The sequence below is a fragment of the Myxine glutinosa genome, chromosome 4, assembly GCF_964187855.1.
Source record: "Myxine glutinosa chromosome 4, kmMyxGlut1.1, whole genome shotgun sequence".
NCBI classification, from domain to species: Eukaryota; Metazoa; Chordata; class Myxini; order Myxiniformes; family Myxinidae; genus Myxine; species Myxine glutinosa.
The window spans coordinates 130,049,074-130,068,184 of NC_136264.1; the positions used below are offsets into that span (position 1 = coordinate 130,049,074).

Consider the following 19,111-nt stretch of genomic DNA (forward strand, 5'->3'; position numbering starts at 1 on the left):
CTTTTGGTATCCATGGAAATCTCCATGCATGGCTGGCGGACTTCCTCTCTAGTCGTAGTCAACGTGTGGCCCTGAATGGGTTTCTCTCATCTCCTCTTCCTGTTCAGGCTGGAGTTCCACAAGGCAGTGTTCTGGGCCCTGTGCTTTTTCTGGTCTTCATCAATGATCTCTCTGACTCTCTTGAAAATCCTCTATCTCTTTGCTGATGACTCTACTCTCTGTCGCTCCATTCTTCATCCCTCAGATCGGCAGTCTGCTGCCTCCTCACTCTCTGCAGACCTGGACAAAATCACAGACTGGGCAAACAAGTGGAACATGTCTTTCAATCCTGACAAATCTCACACTCTTACGATGTCTCTCCGAAAAGACCGACTGGACAACCCTCCCATTCACTTTCTGAATAATCCTCTCCAAGAAGTTCTGTCACTCAAGCTTTTGGGTCTCACTATCTGCCATGATCTTTCCTGGGAAAACCACATTTCAAATCTGGCCTCCAAAGCCAGTCGCCGACTGGGCATCCTCCGTCGTGCAAAGTCCTTCCTTGGCACACCTGAGCTCCTCACCACATACAAGGCTTTCATCCGCAGCTCAATGGAATACTGCTCTCCCCTCTGGGCTGGTGCTCCTGCCTCACACCTAGCTCGTCTTCACGCTGTTGAAACCAAAGCATTCAGAATCATTGGAATCTCCCGCGATGAAGCTAACTCCAAGGGCCTCTCACTCACTCACCGCAGGCAGGTTGGTGGTCTTTCCATCTTCTACCGACTCCTCTCTGGCCTTGCCCCCCCCAGCTCTCTCTGGGCTCTGTCCCGCAAATATTCCTACAGGTCGCACAAGATCTGCCTGCAACCCTCTTATGGTCAAACTGCCAAAATCAAGACTCTCTGCTCACCTTCACTCCTTCATTCCTCTTTTCTCCCACCTCTGGAACAAACTCCCTCACTCTCTTCAATCCCACTCCACCCTCCAGCTCTTTAAAACAGCTGTTCACCACCATCTCTTATCTTCCCCCATCCAAAACCTTGATCTTTTCTACCCCCGCTAATTTCACCCCAATTCCACTTTTTTGAAATACCAACTTCTGTCCTGGAAGTCCTTGGTGTCCTTGTGTTTTATACTTCTCCCTCCACCCCCCCCCTTCCCACGCCTCCTCCCCCCAAGCCCTCTCCCTTCCACACATCTCCCTGCTCTCAAATGTTGTGTTTGTGTGCTTCCCCTTCTCTCCCCATCTTGTTTTCCGCTCCCTCTTTTTATATATTTTGTTTGTCTGGTTGATTTGTTTGTGAAGTAAATGTTTGCTCTTTCACGAGCCTCGATTCAGTATACAAAAAAAAAAGAAAAAAAAAAAAAGTAACAACATCGTTGTGTGATCTTGCTAAACTGCAGACATTCTTCGTGTACATGACAAAAGTCAGGGCGATATATGGTTGTATCTCTGATAAACACAACTGTTTATCAATAATTTTCTCAGTTATTGCTACGATCCAGAAAAAAAAAATCATCCTGTGCTTAATATGATGCCATGTGTCTATTATTGTAAAATTTATGAAGTGTGTCCAAGTTTCAGGACGAGAGAAAACAATTGCTTTAACCCGAGGAACTGCTGGAACCAGTCCCCTTCAAAGAAGGATGAGTGTAGCACCTAACCCAGCAAGCATCACCAGAGCTGCTGAACAACAACACCAGGAAAGTGCTTTCAAGATACCCAACAACTCATTTATCACAAAACTTTAACTGCACTCATTGTTATCACACAAATGGCCTTTTTCATCTTCTTAAACTGAAGAAACCTTCGAAATGATGGATAATATGACCGAGGACAACAATCGATGGATAATATGACCAAAGGAGAAAGGAGAATTGTCGTGTGAAAGAAAGCAGTTTTTTCGTGACCGCAATTCTGAAAAATGGCCTTTGCGATTGTAAGATATTTCTTGTGGAGTGCAGCACATTAGCAGTTTGGCCTTGTGTGTAAAATGTATGGTGCACCGCAGCTGGTAGTCGGAAATAAAGTGTACGACTACAATTGGTAGTTGGAAATGGCAATTAAGGATACCACCAACTTTGAGAATAAGATGAAGCACTGTCCCTGTAAACTAGGTATGGGGAACATCCGGCCAGTGGGCCAGATACAGCCCACGACATGTTTTGATCCGGCCCGCGTCGTGATATTTTGTTCAGCATTTCACTTGGTTATTATGAAGGAAGAGCTGGCACAATTACGTGGAAGCATGCAGACTTGCCTCTGAGCTGTCTAGCCGAGCTTCGAATCTCTTCCCAGGGATAAACTGCCATCCTGGTGTTTTGCATGCAGGGTGATTCATCAATGTGTGGCGTCCCGAAGATGGACGCTAAGCAGAGCGTCCTGTTTGTTACCATTAGTTGGTGGATTTTAAGATCCCATGATGTCCTTCGTGAATTACAAATTCCTGCACTTGCAGTCGAGTATCCTGTATCGGAGTGGTGACCCATCCAGGATGCAACTTCCAGTGGCCTAGCCAATTAAACTGCCTCGGTGGCCCTGCTCTCCTAATGGTGCAAGGAGGAAACGAGGAAGAATAATTATGTAGGGATATTAAAACCCATCAAATGGATGAGGAAAGGGGTGGATACCCGGTGCTACCCAGCTGGTTGAGCTTTTCCTGGTGGTAGTTTCAGAACGTGATGGACATTGTAAAGCTATGGAATTATTGGTCTCATGGTGGTTACCTTTTGCTTGTGGGCCGGCGGGCAGCACTGGCTGACCTCACATCCCAATACACACTTTATAGCAGCCTCTGGTGGCCTCAAAACTGACATAAAGGCCAACGTGTGGTAGCTTAAAACCTTGCCCAAATTTTGAAGTACCTACACCCAAAATTTGGGGTCTCTTGGGGTGCTACGGTTCGGCTTTGAAAGAATAACATGCAAACACACAAACACTTGAAAATATGTACATCTCTCTGTAATGCAAGCAATCTCTGTGTGTCTGTGTGTCTGTGTGTCTGTCTGCGTGTATGTCTGTGACCACTGTTTCTCGACAACCACTGGTCCGATCTAAGTGAAACTTGCCAGGTATATTGCTGGGGACCTGAGGATGTGCCTTTTCAAGGTTTGCTATTAATCGGACAAGTGGTTACCAAGTTATGGCCATTTATTTAGCAAACACATACGTTTTGTACGTGAACGAAGGAACAGCGAAGGACAAGAGCGAAGGAACAGCGAAGGACGAGAGCGAAGACCGAAGGAACGATGAAAGTTTTAATTGTTTTTTTGCACATACGGTCAAGCTACAGCGAAGGAACCGTGTGTGTGTTTGTTGTTCTCTTCTCTTTGTGCTTTTCCTTGCGATGAAATTGCAAAATGGCAAAATATGTTGGCGCTAATTGAAGAATTAGCCATTAAAACTAATTTGCGATTAATCGTAACTGCGATATGCGAACTTCCGGACAGTGAGGCCTTATTTTTGGTACGTACGTCAACGTACGTATGTCCACGTACTTACCTCCCCGCACGTACGGGCACGCACTAGTATATTACAATTGCCTTTTGTTTTTTCAAGTCTGACCAGTTTGAGATAAGAAGCGGTGGATTAATTTAATTTTTTTTTAAATATCATTGGCTATGGTTGATATAACTGAGTGGTAAGAAGCAGAAAGTTTACTCAGAATGCCGAGCTTTTCAATCAGAAGTCAGAATGATTAGTTAAATTACTTATCTGCTTATGTGTTGTTGAAATTACTAACAAATCACTCGGCATATATCCAGCCCGCACCAACTTTAACAATAGCTGGTGCAGCCATCGGAATACAAAAGGTCGCCCACCTCTACTTCATTTATAATCAGACATTGTCAGTGGAAACTGGAGAATAAAAAGGAAAATAATTAAATAATATAACGTTTTCAGATTGCAAAAACGTGCAAATCAAATTTTTCCTGAAAGTTCAGTACATTATTGACTCCACTACAACTGAAAGCACTTTCAACCTCAAGAATTGTTCGTTTACTCCATTTACTCCTCGTCCTTTGCTCTTTTCCAGATTTTTCACTGCCCGACATCATGTAAAATTGTCAGTACGACCCAAATTCATAGCAGGGTGACAAAACTCACCCTCTCAACTGCACACCGGCAAGACCTCTCCCCCTTGACAGCGAAATAACGGAAATGATCATCACAGCAGAGCTAAATATTTCGAGCCTCTCTAACTCTCTGGTCTTTGATCATCAGTTCTGTTTCAGCAAAATTCATGCTGCTTCTAAGATATCAATAATTTAATGATGCCCTCAAATTTAAACAAGAAGTCAGAGCAATTTTGGCACCATACACGTTTCCAAACTACCAGTTAGTTAATGGTGCACCCCCGTTGACCCTGGAATGGCTGTCACATTTCCTCATCGCTCACAAGCAGCAGGTTGCTGCGGATGGCATTTACTCCCATCGTCTACCTCAAGGGGCTCATCCCTCAGGGTAGCATTTTGGGACCAAACCTGTTCTTGGTCTATGTCAATGACCCCTCTTTGTCACTGAAAAATGAATTATATAATTTTGTCGGTGACAACCCCATGCGGGACTGTTCTTCAAGGGCCAGGCAGGCTGCAGCAGCATCACTCCCTCTTTGTTAATCTCGAGAAAATAACTAACTGGTCTTTTATGCAGAAATATCCCACAATCACACTTCATCCGTCATAATGAGCAGCTGCCTAATCCCCCAAATTATTTCGGCGGTCAGCCCCCGAGAGGGGTACAACCTCTTGATCTTTTTTAACCTGACTAGCCGATCGCATCTACAAGCTGGACTCCAACGCAGGCTGCTGCCTCATAATTCTCATCATTAGCCTATAATGGTGCGCAAGGCCTTCATCAAGAATGCCATAGCAAATGACTCCCCCGCTCCAACCTCGTGGATGGTGATGCTGTTTCTGATTTTGCCCATTTTGATGCCTTGGAGTTTTCCGATTGACACGATTTCCGTGTCATTGGCACAGAAATCTTAGACTCTGTGGCATCAACAGGCTGCTCCTCAGACTGTTTCTCACTCATTGCAGGAGAGGTTACTAGGTGACGTTGCAGTCTTTTAACATCTCTGAGATCTTTCCCAACCCTTATACCTGATACGTCACACAAGCTCGACCCAAAATCCTTACCGAGTTACCCTCCGCAAATCGAGGCTTAATGCTCACTTCAATTATTGTCTCCTTTGTCTCGTGTCCATCTTCTACTCATCTCTGGAAGTATCTTCTTATGTCTCCTATAAATACTCTTCCGTCCAGGACTTCATAAGTTTGCAGCCGACGAAGCTTACTCATGATCTCTCCCCTTTTCTATTCCTGAATGTTACTACACCTGCTGAGACCCTGTCCCCATTTTACCTGCAGCTCCTCTCCTCATGCTCTGGTGCTTCCATTCACTCTTGTCCATTCCTTCACTGTTTGTTGCTCTGCTGTTCCATAAGCCTCAACACCTGTATTTTTTAATCTGTAATTTTTGAATGTCTTCATGAATTTCACAGAAAATTGATGTTAATATAATTTTCCATCTTCACCAAGTCATCATTTTGCGACAGTTAACTTTTGTACATTTGGCATCCACTGATCTGAGAAGATAACTCACAGGTATCGCGCACTTCCATTTGATCTGCGGAGTCTGTGTTAAATTTCCGAGGAGACTATAAACTGTCACCCTGGTGTTTCGCCCGCAAGGCATTGCATTGAGTGTACCGTCCATCAGCTGGCACGTAAAGCTGGGGAGCTGGCTGACATTTGATGGTGGGCATTAAAGATCGCACGGCAGGGGATTGTCGCCGGCACCTTGGCCAAATTACAGATTTCTGTCCGGATCTTCAGTGGTGACTGCATCAGCGACATTTCATGCTCCCAGAAATGATGCAACCAGCAGACAGGTGCTGCATACGAATGAATGAATAAACATGCCATGCTCATGCGGTAATGTCTTAAAAAATTGCAGCCCAAACCTACGGGCCCTAGATTTCCAGAAGAATGCATGATGACATATGGCTGTGCATTTTTGCCTCTGGCATTACGTCGGTGTGCAACTGTCTGGAAATTTAAATTTCCACAATTGAAGAGTGAATGTTGAAAGCAAACTTGGAATTTTAAGGATGCACAGAGATACAACAGAATTGCTCAGACATCTGCAGAATGGCTGCTCCGCATTTTTTTTTAAACCCATGCAAATGTAAACCAAGGCAATGACGAGCTCAGTGACTTAAGCATGTTACATATGAATGTCTGCCACATTTATGGGCGATTATGCTCATGGATAAGCGGCAAATTTTAACAATAAACTGAAAACGCTCTCAAAAACCATGATGAAACACTGAAACACTTTTCCGCAAATACAACATTCCTTGTGATGGAGTATCATTGTCACAGCCGCCATAGTTTGCTCTTGGGATACAAGGAATGCTATACGTTGTTGTGAACAAATAACATTCCTTATATCCTTTTAGCAAACCAAACGTGTTTTGTGTAGCCGATAGAAGAATATCTCACGACAGATTGATAATATCAGATTCATTAAATCTTGGTAATGGCGAAGCAATCCACGCAGTGCAGATTCATTTCACTCCGATGGATTACTTCCTGTCTCATGGAAATAAAAGAGATTGCATCTTAAGACTTTCCCTTCATGTACTCAATCCTGCACCTCCCCAGTCACCACCTCCAAAATAAATAAATACATCATATACATGAATAAACAAGCAATCACACTCACCATGTGGGAAAACGTTCTTCACAAGATGGTAGGCGATGTGGCTCCCAAAACCACCAAAGTTTTGGTACCTGAAATGGAAACACTTTAATCACCTGTGTATAAGGTTCTTTATGTTGTATTCACAGAACACACTCCATTGTTCAACTTCATTAGGATATCGCACGGAGCCTGGAATTCATCATTTCCAATAGGTGTTTCTCAAATACTCTAAGTTCGTACTCAACCTACTCTCTATCTCTTCTTACATTTGCTCTTCTTTTCACTGTAACACCTCTTACTTTTATGTACCACTAGTTATGTGTCATGTTATTTGCAGCCGGAGGCATGACTAACTCAAGGAACCTAAACGCAGGAGAAGGCCATTCGGCCCATCAACGCCGCACGACATCTACACCACCTTGATTTAATCTAAGTTTATCAACAAAATTTACGAGGGGAGGATGTGTGGGGGTGGAGGAGTGGGGATGAAAAGAAAGGGGCAACTATAGACATCACCAAGGTGTTTCATACACAGGTAAAATATGACAAAAATAAATTAAATAATTTTTCTAATTGTATTTTTTGGGGGAGGGGTGGGGGAGGTGTTTGGGAAAGGGACATGGTTGTAGAGTGAGGAATAAACAAACACAATAAACAGACAGCACATTCACCTTTTCATGATACCCTCTCACAGACAGCATAATCAAGTATACAACCACCCATGATCCAGATCTCAGCTATATCTACCATTCATGCCAATATCAATGTACCCCGTTATCCCCAAACGGCTCTAGGTATCTACCTAACTCAAACTTAAACTGTTCTGTTTAGATTATTACATACATTAAAGACTCTCGAACTGAAAGGCCCATGCCTTACTACCGTCAGAACTCTCCCCTTCATCACTCTGAAACCATGATCCCGGGTCTTGTCACTGCTCATTCTATGAAAAACTTGTGCGCTATTTTGTCTATTCCCTTAAACATCTCTATCACATCCCCACGTAATCGCTGCCTTTCAAATGTATGAAGCCCTGTCTCCTTCAGCCGCTTCTCATAGCTTAGTCTGGCTAGGCCATGAATCAATCTACTCACCCCTATAAGAAACCCTCTTTATGGTACCTATGTCCTTCCTCAGAAGTGGTGACCAAAACTGTACACAGCATTCCAATGAAACCTCATTAAGTTCTTGTGTTACCTCTACCTCTTTTGATTTGTAATTTATCCCCCTATGAATACAACCTAAAACCCTGAAACTATCAGGGAGGCCTCCTCGCGGTGGTTGGACCCCTAAACATAAGTTCGGGCCAAATCATGCCATTCTTCCCCGCTGCCCGGATTTGTCAGGGCAGCGCTGTCACGGTCAGAGTGCAGATCGGTCCTCATCGACCGGCCCTTTCCCTCTTGCGTGTGTGTGTCTGTCTGTTTCTCTTTCTGTCATGGCCCTGACTTTGTGAAGGCAGGGGCACATCATCCTGGATGTAGGGGGAGAAGTAATACCTATTTCAATTATTCCCACCTATCACTGGCATCTTGCATTTCCATATATGATACTGCATCTGCCAATCATTGCCTAGAATGCCCAGTATCTAGACTTCCCAACCAGACATGGTGGTGTAATGGTTACAGTGTCCCTCTGAGTCTGGGAGGTTGGTGGTTCAAACCCCAACCGAGTCAAACCAAAATACTTTAAAATGGTGGGTTGACGTTGAGCATTTAAAAGCAGATAGCACGGACAATCCCGATACGTTGGCATCCACGGGGAAGAGGAAATTCCTCCTCAGAAAATGCATTACTGAGTGCACTGAGAAATAACGTTCCATCGTTGTGGCGTCACTGGTACACAGAATGCCCTGGGAAATTATGGCACTTTCTCCAAAAGCTTTGGCTGTGTTTTTCTCATTTAACATTCCTGTGTTGTCTTGTGTATTTATCTGTATGTCCATGTGTATGAGGTATGTGGATGTGGATGTGTATGTATATGTGTATGTGTATGTGCATGTCCATGTGCGTGTATGTGCGTATGTGTGGCACCTCTACTACGAGCCTTAGATGCCAGAAAAAAAAATCGTATCACCTCTCTCTCTCTCTCTCTCTCTCTCTCTCTCTCTCTCCCTCTGCTATCGACCTAACCTCCAATCTTTGCATCATCTGCAAGTTTAGAAAGTCAAGTCTTAACTTCATTGTCCAAATCATTGATGTGAACCAGGCTGAAGAGTTTACGTATTGTAGACTACCGATATGCTGGATCTACATCCAGACCTTCGCTAAAATCTAACCAGCTTTGTTGTTGTCACCTACCCATTCATCCACCAAGTTTAATCATTACCCATCCACAGGTTTTGAAATACTAGTACATCCGCTCACTACGGGAGCAACGGGAAGGGTCATTCCTCTTTGGGGTATACAGATTACAGTCGATCTATGGTCGGGTCTCAAGAACATTGGGTGTGTGTTCATTTACCAAATTTATTGTGGAGAGATCGCCAAGTGGTTTAAGCATTTGAGCAAGCACTCCATTCAAAACTATTAAGGAATGGCTGGCTTGGCAAGCGCGAGCTAGCTGCTTGGTAAATGAGCACAACCCGGGCTTCCTCCCTTTCAGTTTCATGTTAAACAGAAGGATCGAGTTTCAAAAGTTCACTCCGAAAAACGCCACTGTAGCGGCAGAAAGGGTGATGTTATTAACCCAACCCTTGTGGGGTATATAGAGCACAGCAGATCTTCGCTCAGTTCTGTACGTAAAACTTAACTCACGGATGTCGGGATTACTCCACATTTCATTGTTTAGTGTTATAAACAACATTAGCGACTGTTTGAAAAGCTAATCATATGTGTTTGTGGTTTATAATATTTTTACTTCTGGTGGAGGCCGTTGGCCCGTTGCTCCCAAGAAAACGCCATGATAAGTTTTTCGAAATTTGACAAGACGTTTGTTCAAGGAGGAAAAATCCCTTGGGGAGGTGGGACATTATTGGTATTAATATTATTTTGTAATAACATTAATATTATGCTATTAACATTAGTTTATTAGAAGCGGCCTTGGAAAAACGCCACTATAAAGCTAACCTAACATGGATATACACCTCAACACGCAACCCCATAGACGGAAATGGTGGGGGAAACCCGCTCGGGGGAGAAAACCCCATTGGGGAGGGGGGCAAATTAATGCGCTACAACCTTCATTGTGTATCCCCCAGTCATCCTGTCAAGTTTGGTTGAGATTGGATAAGTAACGACGGAATGTATCGCGGTCAAAAAATCATCAGACAGACAGACAGACAGACACCAAATTGCGTATTTTAGTATGATTGTGCTATATATCACATCTCAATGGTGAAGAATCACTTTAAAAACTAGATGGTATTCATAGAATACTTACCCCACACAGTCGACCTGGTTCCATCTAACTCTTCTGTTTTTTAAGGGTTTTCTTCTTTGATATGGTATTTCATTTTCACTTTGATATGGTATAATATGGCTGCCACACCACGTGACCTATGACGTCATAAAATTACATTCTCCAATATGAATGGTGCGTCGATCCCGCTCAAGAAATGTCAAACTATTCGGACTAAGAATTGCATATGTCAAATTATGACGTCATAATAAAGGCACCAATGACGTCAGGGTTAACAACACTTATTCCCCATGTGGAGTTCTTTACAATGAGCCACGTTTAAATTGTTTCCATGGAGCTATTACGGAGATTTAGAGGTCCAAAGTTTTTCATTTTGTCCAAGATGGTGCCCTACCATGTGATCTATGATGTCATAATTATCACTAAAAATTCTACACAAGTAGTCGCATCGATGGTGAAAATTTTGTGTCAATCACACCAACGGTTGCCAAGAAAACGAATTTTTAAAAATCAGACACATACGTACATATGACTTACATCTGCACCGATTGTTTAACCTAGAATTTCGCTACGTGAGCGCAGGGCAATTACAGCATCCGGATGTGGATCCGGATCTTTCCTAAAATCAAATCAATTCGCCCTTGTCATAAACCCAACCTGTCCACCGAGTTTCATCCAAATCCATTCATAACCTTTTGAGATATTGTGCTACATATCGTGCAAACATACATTATAGAAAAACATTTAGAGAAAAACAAACACACACTTCTAAAATATGATAATAATGCGAGTACTGATGTTCGAGGTACCCCACTACTCACAACCTTCCAGCTTGCCATCCTCCCATTCACAGGCACTCTTTGCTTCATATCACCAATTCAGGTAGCTACTCTACCAGTCACTCTACAAGCCCTCACCTTAGCTAGTAATCGTATCTGTGGTGCCTTATCAAATGCCTTCTGAAAGTCTAGGTACGCTGCATCCACTGCATTAAAGCGGGTACCAGCTTACTGGGAAAAATGTACCATTCGAGTATACTGTGACGAAGTGGAGACCCCTCCAGGATTGTGCCCCTTAGCCAAGGAAAAACTGCCTCGGCAGTCCAATGAGTCTGAAGACGCGAAAGGAGTGATTCTTCTTCTTTTCTACTTCTCCAATTACCCACCTCATTAAACAAAGTCTCACGAACTGTAACTATAATCATAATCCTCTCTATAATATAGCTTCAAGCTCTTCCATTTTATTACTCAAACTGCTGACATTGGTATAGCATTTCTCCCCCTTCCTGAAATTACCTTTTGCTGCCTGACCATACCAATCATGTTATCAGAAGCAGTTCCTTCATTAATAGCCTATCCACCGTCCTCGAGCTGAAAAAGGCGTTAATTCCTTAATAAGACCTCACCCCTCTTTGCATATAAGTAATACATTGATAACGACTTCCTTCCCCTCCTCCTCTTCTTCGTCAACCTCCTTACCAGGGAAAATCAGGACTGAAGAACGGTGACTGCAGCAATCCTGCCGGAATGTACAAGGTGCTTTTCATGGGACAGTAGTGAATGTGAGCACTCTGGGCAACAATGGGCCACCTAGAAATATCAGCACAACCTTGTTAACAACAGAATTATACCCGCTGTATATTTGTGACCTTATCCATTTTCTTTCAAACTAATTGCAAAACCGCATCTAAGCAAATAACATCTAAACAAAACAAATCTAAACATCTAAGCATCTAAGCAAAACATCAAAGCAAAACAATAAAATATCTATAATATAATCTATAAAATCTATAAATCATCTATCTATAAAATAATAAATAATAATAATAAATATCTATAACATAATAAAACATCTAAACATAAACAAATCATCAAAACATCGAAGCAAAATAATAAAATATCGATAATATAATCAATAAAATCTAAAAATCATCGATCTATAAAATAATAAATAATAATAATAAATATCTATAACATAATAAAACATCTAAACATAAACAAATCATCAAAACATCAAAGCAAAATAATAAAATATCGATAATATAATCTATAAAATCTAAAAATCATCTATCTATAAAATAATAAACAATCTCTTTTATGCAAGCAATCTCTGTGTGTCTGTGTGTCTGTCTGTGTGTATGTCTGTGACCGCTGTTTCTCGACAACCACTGGTCCGATCTAAGTGAAACTTGCCAGGTATATTGCTGGGGACCTGAGGATGTGCCTTTTCAAGGTTTGCTATTAATCGGGCAAGTGGTTACCAAGTTATGGCCATTTATTTAGCAAACACATACGTTTTGTACGTGAACGAAGGAACAGCGAAGGACGAGAGCGAAGGAACGGCGAAGGACGAGAGCGAAGACCGAAGGAACGACGAAAGTTTTAATTTTTCTTTGCACGTACGGTCAAGCTACAGCGAAGGAACCGCGTGTGTGTTTGTTGTTTCTGCCTCGCGGTTTGAAAAATTGAATAATTGGCCATTAACACTAATTTGCGATTAATCGTAACTGCGATATGCGAACTTCTGGACAGTGAGGACTTAAATTCCGGACTTAGGGATAGTGACGGTTAAAACTAATTTGCGATTAATCATAACTGCGATATTCGAACTTCCGGACAGTGAGGCCTTATTTTTGGTACGTACGTCAACATATGTATGTCCACGTACTTACCTCCTCCACGTACGGGCACGCACTAGTATTAATAAATATCTATAACATAATAAAACATCTAAACATAAACAAATCATCAAAACATCGAAGCAAAATAATAAAATATCTATAACATAGTCTATAAAATCTATAAATCATCTATCTATAAAATAATAAATAATAATAATAAACATCTATAACATAATAAAATAACTAAACATAAACAAATCATCAAAACATCTAAGCAAAATAATAAAATATCTATAATATTGTTGCGGATCTCGAGCCTGTCGACGGCCAAAGGGAGAGTTAAGCCCTTCTCCCCCTCGAGCTTCGAGTCCATGAGGCTGCTACCCACTTTATACTCGTGGGGGCGGATTGCTGAGCAATTCCAGCCGCCAAACCAGCAGCGAGGGCGTGGAAGGGTTTCCGGTCAATAACCCGCGTACCTTCGATACACACGCCGCCAGGAGGATGAGGGCTGAACCTCACATGAGTCACGCTGGTCTGATACGCCCGAGTGGTTTGCGTGTCACGTGACTCGTGCCGTTAACTACTAGGAACCCGATCGAGCAGTTTTATCTCATGCAATGCGAGGCCAATGGTGAAGAGACGTAAATGGCCAAGTTGGAAGCAAACACAGGTTTATTAACAATTGTACAATGGTCAGAGAAGAGAGACACAGGAGAGAAACCTAACCATTCTTACTTATGCCCCCAGACAAGGGCCCTCTGACTCACTCGGGGAAAAGGAAGAAGAAGAGGACGCGCTCCAAGCGCGGCCGCTTGGTGCAGCTCACCCGGACGGCTCGTTGGGCGTTCCCCTTGGTGATGTTCGCGGCTGGGACGTCGGCTTCAGCCATGCACGTACGGGAATCTCCGCAGCGTCCCGAAGTCGGCGAGGCAAAAGCGCACATGCAGGGAGTCCAGGCAGGGAGATCGCCGGAGTATAGGGCCACGAGAGAGATCGTCCTGCGAGAGCGTTTCCCAAGAGAGCAAGGGCAAAAAGAGAGAGCAGAGCCAGGGAGAACGGGGGCAGAACGCAGAGACCTGGGCCGAGCGCTGAGAGCTGGGCAGAGCGCAGAGAGCTTCTTGCTTAGAGACCTTCCAGCTTAGAGACCTTCCAGCTTAGAGACCTTCCAGCTTAGAGACCTTCCAGCTTAGAGACCTTCCCGCTTAGAGACCTTCTCGCTTAGAGACCTTCCCCCCCCCCCCCTCCACGGGGTTCCGGGGCAGGTCTTATATCCCCCCGGAGCCCCACTAGAATGTTCCACGGGCCTACACTGGCCGCCGGGGGTCATGTGTCGTGATAGCCACCCATCAGTTACTCCCCTTAGTTCTTATTGGCCGCTTGCTGCTGGCCACTCCCCTTTAGCTCCCATTGGCTGCCGTTGTTGGGCACACCCCTTTAGCTCCATTGGCTGTTGACTGCTTGCCAGCCACTCCCTCCGGCTCCTCCATCGGGCCTCCTCGACTTGTCCTAGGCCCACCACATGGCATTCCAGGCCCAATGAGGCCTACCCTTACTTACCTGCCTCAACGCATACTAAAACTGGGAAGGAGACTATACTTCACATTTAATAAGAAATAACTGGCTAAAGCAAGGCTACATGTTGTGGTGCAAGTAACTAAAAGGGGGGTTGCCTTTATTCTCAAAACCACAACACGACCCCCCTCTATGACCAGACTCGGCCCGAGTCGACCTCAGTCAGAACGACCGGTTGAGTCTGGCACTCAATATTACTTTTACTTTTAATGTGACACATAGATGTAATCCCCCTAACATTTATTCTAACCCATGTGTGCGACATTCTTTACACTAGATACAGTCACGTGAAAAAATAAGTACACCCCCATGTAAAGTTTTGACTTTTTCAACATATTTCAACACACAGCTATTTGATCTTCATTTTAACAATATTGATAGATAAAGGTGATATAACATAACAAATGTCATGAAACATTTACATTTTGTAGTCCATTGTATAATTTAAATGAACATAAATGCAAATTTCACATGTGGAAAAAGTAAGTACACCCCTACATTTATCACTACTTCAAATACCTAAAATTAGAATCAGGTGCACCAGATCAGGTGCAAATGATTAGAACATCGTTAGAGAGGATCTTGGAGGAACCTGTCTTATATAAACCTCAGACATTTAGTTTGGTTTGCTCTTTGTTGTTGAAGTGTGCGGCTTCACCATGCCAAGATCAAAAGAGCTCTCCGGGGCCTTCAGAAAGAAGGTTATAGATGCCTACGAGTCTGGGAAGGGATTTAAAAAGATCTCCAAACAATTTGAAATCAATCATTCAACTCTCCGAAAGATCATCTACAAGTGGAGAAGATTCCAAACAACTGCCAACTTGTTCAGGCCAGGCCGCCCCAGCAAGTTCAGCCCGAGAGCAGACCGCAAGATGCTGAAAGAAGTCTCTAAGAACCCCAGAATGTGATCACGGGACCTACAAGTAGCACTTGCCACTGTTGATGTCAAAGTGCACAAGTTTACCATAAGAAAGAGGCTGTACAAATTTGATCTACATGGTAGGTGTGCCAGGAGTAAACCTTTGCTGTCCAGAAAGAACATCAGGGCAAGACTAAAGTTTGCCAAAGAACACCACGGCAAAGACCAGCACTTCTGGAACAATGTGTTCTGGACAGATGAGTCAAAGGTAGAGCTATTTGGCCACAGTACCAGAAGACATGTTTGGAAAAAACCAAAGACAGCATTTGACCACAAGAACCTGATACCAACTGCAAAGCATGGTGGTGGAAATATTATGGTTTGGGGCAGCTTTGCTGCATCAGGGCCTGGGCAGCTCACAATCATAGAATCCACTATGAATTCTTCATTGTACCAGAGGGTGCTTGAGGATAATGTGAGGCCATCTGTCGGCAATTTGAAGCTCAACCGAAGGCGGACCTTGTAACATGACAATGACCCTAAACATACCAGTAAATCCACCAAGGAATGGCTGAAAAGAAAGAAATGGAGGGTTCTGGAATGGCCAAGTCAAAGCCCAGATCTAAATCCCATTGAGATGTTGTGGGGGGGATTTGAAACGAGCTGGGCATGCAAGAAACCCCTCAAACATCGCACAGCTGAAAGGATTCTGCATGGAGGAGTGGGCAAAAATTTCTCCCAGTCGATGTCAGAGACTGGTAGACAGTTATAAGAAACGCCGGCTTGAGGTTGTTTCTGCCAAAGGGGCAATACCACCTATTAGAGCCAATGGTGTACTTACTTTTTCCACATGGGAAATTTGCATTTATGTTTATTTAAATTATACAATGGACTACAAAATGTAAATGTTTCATGATATTTGTTATATTATATCACCTTTATCTCTCAATATTGTTGAAATGAAGATCAAATAGCTGTATGTTGAAATATGTTGAAAAAGTCAAAACTTTACATAGGGTGTACTTACTTTTTCATGTGACTGTATGTCCCTCCTAATGCGTTGAGCAGCTACTCTGTCAGACTCACACCCACAACTATCCGTGTATTTTCGGAATTTTCAAACTAAACATAGCCGGTGGGCACATTCTTATATATACAACACAGAACTTAACCTTTATATAAAATACTACGACCCAGGACCTGCACTTTGAGAAAGAAATTGGAGGAAGGAAAATCAAGGCACTTGCTGCTTGCATCTTGCATCTTCTTGTCTTGTGTGTGCGCTAACAAAAACTGGCAGGCCCTGACCAGCATACAGGCCATGTGAAACATCAGGGCCATCTAAGTCTTCACATCTTCACACTTGGCACACAATTGCACACACTTTTTTTTTTCATTTCCAAGCAGGGCCACTCCTCACGTGGTCCAACTGCGTGGCATTAGTGCCACTTAACAGGTGGCATGAAGGTGCAAGGCGAATTGCAGCAAGATGCTGCACAGCAGAGGTGTGGGCCCACAAGGCTTGTGGTCCATGGGTGCAGCAAAATGGATTGGCAGCAAGGTGCTGCACAGGTCGGTCTCCAAATGGTCCTGGGGAGGGGAGGGAAGACAAGGCGCAACAAGCAAAAGGAAAAGATAACAGTGGCACACGAAAAACAAGGTGACCAGGCACCACCATACCTGGTGCGGTGCGAGGGACGCGGCAGAGCAAGCGGAGCAAGCTCGTCCCTAACCGTCCGTACCCCCCACCGTTGCCTACCCTACCCTAGCCACCCTTGTATTTACAATTCGTCTCTACGTCTTGTCTCCCATATCCCCCTCTAACTCCAAATTCGTCCCCAAATCCCTCCCAGGAAGGAAGGGATGGAACAAAACAATGTCTCACTCACGTCATGATGCGTCTTACTTCCAAACGGCTTACAGAGCCTTGGTGTGAAGCTCGTCCTCCTCGGTGAATGGCTGTGGATGGTGTGAAGGGATCTCACATCCTAACTACACAAATAACATTTACACTGTTAAACTACCCGGGGTCGTACCCTGCCAATCGGCCTCCTTTAAACTATGTGGTTCTAAGAACCCGAATTCCCATTTCCCACACTGTGGTGCCCTCCTGAATTTGGGGTCTCACCCAACGAATTTTCTACTCGTGCCCTCGCACAATTTCGGGGCTGGGTCGTGTGGCTCCACCAGCAGGTCTACCTACCTGCGCACCTCCATCACTGAAGCTGCCTCCCGAGCTTGCCTGCTCCTCATAACTACCCTAACTGGGGAGAAGGCCCTCCCTGGCACTTACCCCTCGATGCCCACCTCTGCATTGGGCAACCCGGGTCCTTCCCTGGGATCCTCGGGCCCCACTCACACTCTAACCTAACTGGCTCCCAGAGCCTACCTGCGGCCTTACCTGGCCGACAAGCTCCCAGTGACGGAGTGCCCCAATAACCATACTGACCAATTAAACGACACGCCCAGCCATTCCACCGTCTCCTGCACCTCACAAAATACTACTTTCCACGACCCGCACCACAGGTGTCAATATCCATGCAATTTACCTCTGCCCTCCACCTGGCTTTACACTACCCCCCCCCAGGCTTTCGTGAATGGGTTCCACTCACCCCCCCCCCAATTCAATCCTTCGCACCATGCATTCCACACCAAGCATTACACACCTTTTATTCTCACACCATTTATTTTGCACACCATTTATTTTGCACACCACTACTTTCACACACCAGATATCTTGCACACCATTTTTCTCACTCACAATTCCTCAAACACACAGCATCATCTATCTACTAATTTCCCCTACCACTTGTGCACCCCGTCGTCCCTTTACACTATGCACACCCTTTATTACAACCACCTAAACTCTCTACGTCCCCTCTACAGTTCAGGTGACACTACTTCTCTTTTTTTCTTCTTTTTTTTTTTTTGTTTTGTATACAAGATCGAGGCTCGTGAAAGAGTGAACATTAATCACACAGAAAGACAAACAGACACATAAAACAAATAACATCGGGAGCGGTAGACAAGATGGGGAGAGAGGGGGAAGGACACAAACACAACATTTGAGAGCAGGGACCGAGAGACATGGAGACATCGAGAGATCTGTGAGAGGGAGAGGGCTTTGGGGGGGGAGGCATGTGAAGGGGGGAGGGGGGGTGGGAGAAGTATAAACATATGGACACTGCCAGGACTTCCAGGAAAGAAGTTGGAATTTCAAACAAGGTGGATCTGGGGTGAATTAGTGGGGGTAGAAAAGATCAAGGTTTTGGATGGGGGAAGATAAGAGATGGTGGTGAACAGCTGTTTTAAAGACCTGGAGGGAGGAGTGGGATTGAAGGGAGTGTGGGAGTTTGTTCCAGAGGCGGGAGAAAAGAGGAATGAAAGAGTGAAGGTGAGCAGAAAGCCGAGATTTCGGCAGTTTAACCATCAGAGGGTTGCTGGCAGATCTTGTGCGACCTGTAGGAATATTTGGGGGACAGAGCACAGAGAGAGCTGGGGGAGCAAGGCCGGAGAGGAGTCGGTAGAAGACAGAAAGACCACCTCCCTGCCTGCGGTGAGTGAGTGAAAGGCCCTCAGAGGTAGCTTCATCGCGGGAGATTCCAATGATTTTGAAAGCTTTGGATTCAATAGCGTGAAGCCGGGCCAGGTGTGAGGCAGGAGCACCAGCCCATAGGGGAGAACAGTATTCCATTGAGCTGCGGATGAAAGCCTTGTATGTGGTGAGGAGCTCAGGTGTGCCGAGGAAGGACTTCGCACGACGGAGGATGCCCAGTCGGCGACTGGCTTTGGAGGCCAGCTTGGAAATGTGGTTTTCCCAAGAAAGATCATGGCAGATAGTGAGACCCAAAAGCTTGAGTGACAGAACTTCTTGGAGAGGATTGTTGAGAAAGTAGATGGGAGGGTTGTCCAGTCGATCTTTTCGGAGAGACATAGTAAGAGAGTGAGATTTGTCAGGATTGAAAGACATGTTCCACTTGTTTGACCAGTCTGTGATTTTGTC

At 44.3% G+C, this 19,111-nt stretch overlaps 1 protein-coding gene across 2 annotated transcripts in view; it reads right to left on the reverse strand.

The window, feature by feature from the left end:
* The window catches only part of LOC137425204 (endothelin-converting enzyme 2-like), a 150,956-nt gene that overhangs the window by 14,916 nt on the left and 116,929 nt on the right, over positions 1-19,111 (reverse strand). For both annotated transcript variants that reach the window (XM_068113386.2, XM_078776402.1), the window contains exons 14-15: positions 11,533-11,643; positions 6,716-6,783 (exon numbers count right to left, since the gene is read on the reverse strand). In XM_068113386.2, the coding sequence (XP_067969487.2) occupies positions 6,716-6,783; positions 11,533-11,643 (179 nt within the window). The remainder of the gene's footprint in view (positions 1-6,715; positions 6,784-11,532; positions 11,644-19,111) is intronic.